A 5,000-nucleotide genomic window follows, 5' to 3' on the forward strand; every position below is an offset into this window, starting at 1 on the left:
AGCAGATAGCTAGCTAGGTAGATAGATGGATGGATAGATGGATGGAGGAATAGAAAGATAGATAGATAGATAGATAGATAGATAGATAGATAGATAGATAGATAGATAGATAGATAGATGAAGGATAGATAGGTAGATAGATGATGGGTAGTGGATGGATAGAAAGATAGGTGGTTAGATATTGACCTTCCCCCCAGCCCCCAAAAAGATTCCCCTTGACTTTCCTTCATAATCTCACAGCACAAGAAATCACAAGAGGTTAGTTTTGTCCAAACACAGCTATCCTCTCTGTACTCCATTGCTAAATTTAGTAAATCTCCTTTCCAGGGATTATAACCACCCAGGCTGCTATAGATTTCAAAGGAGGAAAACCCTTCAAATATTTCTACTCTCCTCTGCATTAACCCTCCCTAATCTCCTTTAGCTATGAGTGATATTATAGGCAGCATGACCTCAGCTTCCAAACTATGAACCCAGAGCCCTCAGACATTAATAATAGCTAGCATTTATATAGCACTTTGAGGTTTGTACATTTTATCTCATGTGATCTGCGTAATAACCATGTGGGGTAGTTTTTTTCAGACAAGGAAACTGAGGCTCAAAAATTAAATGACTTGAGCAGGGTCATCTATTTGAAACTCAGATCTTGCAGACTTCAATCTGGATTTCTGGTCTTGGGGCATCTAGTGACCATTAAGAGTCAAAGTTCAACATTTACTCGAGAGAGGTGGTCAAAATCTGCTCAAGATTTCCTAGGTCTGGTGTAACGACTCTCACAAATTAACAGACTTTTATCAGATAAATCCAAAATCATACAGAGAATAAAGAGCTGGGACTCTCATCGAGGTCTTCTCACAGCCAAGGTGGGGCTCTTATGTTGTATGATCCAGGGAGGGAGGACCCCGTTTAATTCTCCCCTAAGATGGGCAAAGTCTTGCGTCCACAAATGCACCAATTACTCAAAAATAAACCCACAGCCCCCCGGGCATTTGTATGGCACAGTGTCTGGCACAAAATAAACACTTACTAGATGCTCATTGCCTTTCAGTGCCACAAAACCTTAGCTCTTGGTCGATTTCTTCCTTCCCAGGGTCCAGTTTCTAGTTCAAAGGGAAGGCTTCCAGAGCTGCGACTATGATTCATCCTCCGTGTGACTCCACAAGGAAACCCTTTGTTCATTTTATACTAGCTATTATACATGTGTTCACACGTAAGAGGAAGGAAAAACATACCTAGCTGATGTTTGCTAAATTCGAAAGCGTCTTCAGTGGCAAAAAGAGTTTTGGGGAAACGTATGAATATCTTGGTTCTAGGAAGAAAAATACAAGATTATTTCTTAATTGCCAAGCGAAAAGTAAGCACCTATTAAGTCTCAAGCATTGTTCCAGGGCATGGGAACAGTAAGCTAAAAATAAAAATACAAAGCTAAAAAAATAAAAATAAAACTTTTTCCTGCCCTCAGGGAGTTTTTATTCCATAGGGGAAATTGACTTGTACACAGGGGAGTATATATAGCAAACATTTTGTGGGGGAAGGACATTAGCAACTGGGGGGGCTAGGAAAGGCTTTGGGTAGGAGGCAGTGTCTGAGCGGAGTTTTGAAGGGATTTTGAGAGGTAGAAGTGGGGTGAGAGGACATTCTAGGACAGGGTGATAGCCTGGGCAAAGACACAGGGAGATAGGAATGGGGGATTATTTGAGAACAACATTTAGGAACAAATGTAGGGGGCATTTAGGAAGGACACCGTAAAATAGATTCTTTGCCTTCGTTGCTACCTTGCTTTAATCCCTGAATGGGTGAGACCCATTTTGTAACGTGCCATTTGTAATGTGCTCTCCTGGCAGTTACAATTACTAGTCTGTCCTAGACCCACCAGAGTACCTTTGACTACTGTCCTTTGCAGTGTGAGCTCTACCCGGCTCACCTCCTCTGAGGCCTTCTAAGGTCTCTGGCCACAATCTCTTGAATCTATAGTTTAATAACTGGTAGCACACTCAAGAACAGCCACGTGTAATCTTAAAAGCCTTTATTATACCTACTCACATAATGCCCTGACTTGTTGGTTCCCGGGTGAACACCTGGTCAGAAGACCCACGTGTTCACTACCAAAACCCTTACCTCTTTTGGCTACCCATCTTGGCTTGGCCACCCAGGCTGGGGAGCCAGGGTGAAGAGCGCCAGATTAAAGAGAGCGATTGCTGCCTGCAGTGGGCTTACATAGGGCCTGTGAGGTCACACACACAGCCAATCAGCGAGAGAGTCACCCATTACGAAGCTATCTCAATATGGCCAGGATCCCGCCCAAGGGCAGTCCTAATATCCACAGAAATTATTTCCGGGCCTCAATCTCCCGATGCACCGTGTCCTCCCATTTAAAGGGCCCTTACAATTCCCTTTCTCTTGTTTTGTGGGAACCGCACATCTCACCAAGCTAAACTTTTAGTACCAGCTATAGTTCACTTGATCCATGAGATGACAGTGTTATGCCCAAGGAGGTCCAAAGCAGCAGATCAGTAAACAGAAGTATGACAATGAGAACCAGGCTCAACAGTGGCCCAAGTGTTCAACCCATTCATCAAAGTCATACTCGAGATAATATGCCAAAGAGGTTGGATGCCAATGAGGTAGGATGTCAACACTGAGGTGGGAAGTCAACAAGGTAAAACATCACAATTCTAGTTAACAAATATCAGTAGGTATGATTTATCTGGGGGAGATTTTAGCTTAAAAGGACTGAGGTCTCCCATTACACCCAGGGCCATCTCCAGGCGTCCTGATCTATCTCTGGCCATTGGACCCAGATGGTTCTGGAGGGGAAAGGAAGGCAGGTGACCTTGCCCAGCCCTCCCTCACCTATATCCAATTCACTTACATATGATCTCACCTCCCTGGTTCTCTTTGAGAACAAAGGGGAATGTCAGCAGTCGTGAGGTACTTTACAAAGATTCTCTCAATCCTCACAAAACTCTGGGGGTCAAAAATGTATTTATTTTTATAGATGATGAACCAGAGTTTCTTTATCTATAAAAATAAATACATTTATAGATGATGAACCAGAGTTTCTTCATCTATAAATGTATTTATTTTTATAGATGAAGAAACTCTGGTTCAGAGTGTTCCCAAGACATGCCCAATTTGACTGTACCACAGAGTCTGTGAAAGGGGATAATGTATAAGAAGGCTGAAAAGGAGATCAAATAGAGGGTTCTGTATTTGACCCTAGAGATAATGAGGAGATACTGGTGTTTAGTGAGCAAGGGAGAGACATGGTCAGCTTAAGAGAGATTTCTTTGGCAGCTGAGTGGAGGAGCCTGGATTGGAAAGGGGAGCAACTTGGGCAGGGAGAGAGCAGCCAGAAGGCTGGGGCAATAAATAGTCCAAATGAAAGAAGATGAGGAATGACTAACAACAGTTAATTACACCTAAATTATAATGTTTAAAGTCAAATTCACATGATTACACTTAATATCTTGAGAATATACCTGTTTAATAAATGAAGTCTAGACTTAGGATTTCATCAGAATGGGAAATTCTTTCCACCAAAGAAAAAAATGGTACCTCCTATAATTTAGTCTGAAAGTCTCTGGCTCGGAGAAGTTAAGGTAGTTTGTCCAGGGCCACGCTAGGGTTGCTGTCCACTACTTGGTGCTGTCTCTCTTTATGCTATGTGTGTGTAGGGCAGAAAGAGACAGAAAGAGAGACAGAATAAAAAAGATGAAAGGAACCAATGGAGAGATGGAAAGGGATGGAGAGAGATTCAGAGAGATTGAGAGACATAAAAAGTGAGAGAGATGAAGACAAAAACAGACACTGAAAATGAAAATAAAAGATGAAGCAAGAGATGGAGATGGATTGAAAGATAGAAAAAGGGCAGAGAGTTGGAAGGAGAGAAAGAGAAGAAGAAAGAAAGAGAGATGGGGGAAAGAGATGAAGAGAATGGAGAGAGGAGAAAAGAGAAGAAAGAAGGGGGAAAATGGAAAGGAGAGAGAGAAGAGAGAAAGATGGACAGAGATTGACAAACACAGAGATTGATCTTATGCAAATCATTTGATCGCCTCCTCACTTTTTAAAAAATAGTTCTTTATTGATATCTTATTTTTAATTCACCTACATTCCCCCTGACAGAGGACCCTTCTTTTTAATAATTTTTCTTAAAAAGGGGACAAAAGAGGAAAAAAATCCACTATTAAACCAATCAATGTAAAGGAGAACATTTGACATTTCCACAACCATGGACCCATGGACTTCCCTTGAGCAGAGAGGGGGAAGTATCTTCTCCTGTCTCTGCTTTGGGTCAAGATGGGTGTTTATAATTGTTTAAAATTCAGTTTTGACTGTTGTGTGGGGACTATTCTTTCTATTCGCATGGCTGTAGTCATGTGTCTATCGTTTCCTAATTCTGCTCATTTCACTCTACATCAGTTTAAGCAAGTCTTTTTTGGGTTTTGTATTCACCACACTCATCATTTCTTACAAAAGGGTTTCTTATACTTTTTCCACCTGAGACTCCTTTTCACTTGACAAATTTTTACATGAACCCATGTATATGTATATAAAATAGGTATATAGTAATCAAAAAATTACTGAGAATAAATCATTATTTTGTGACCCCCTTATTTAGTTAAAGGAACCCATATCAGCATTGTAACCCACTATTTGAGAAGCTTTGTCTTCCAGTACAATGATTTTGCATTGCATTCATGTATCACAATTTACTTAGCCAGTTCCCCAGTTGATGGGCATCTATCCAATGCAAACAGTGCTGTTCCAAATACTTTGGTGTATGTGGTGTTTTTCTTTTTAGCAATTACCTCCTTGGGGTATATGGTTAGAAGTAGGGTCTCTGAGTCAAAGGATATATGTATGTGTGTGTGTGTGTGTGTATACACAGAGAGAGAGAGAGAGAGAGAGAGAGAGAGAGAGAGAGACAGAGAGAGACAGAGAGAGACAGAGAGAGACAGAGAGAGACAGAGAGACAGAGACACAGAGAGTGAGAGAGA

The 5,000-nt window shown here is 41.3% G+C and overlaps 1 protein-coding gene across 1 annotated transcript in view; it reads right to left on the reverse strand.

Moving 5' to 3' along the window:
• MYO1H (myosin IH) overlaps positions 1–5,000 on the reverse strand; it is a 69,791-nt gene that overhangs the window by 19,247 nt on the left and 45,544 nt on the right. The window contains exon 21 of the mRNA XM_074295464.1: positions 1,233–1,309. Within this exon, the coding sequence (XP_074151565.1) occupies positions 1,233–1,309 (77 nt within the window). The remainder of the gene's footprint in view (positions 1–1,232; positions 1,310–5,000) is intronic.

Source organism: Sminthopsis crassicaudata, chromosome 1 (genome assembly GCF_048593235.1).
Source record: "Sminthopsis crassicaudata isolate SCR6 chromosome 1, ASM4859323v1, whole genome shotgun sequence".
Lineage (NCBI taxonomy): Eukaryota > Metazoa > Chordata > Mammalia > Dasyuromorphia > Dasyuridae > Sminthopsis > Sminthopsis crassicaudata.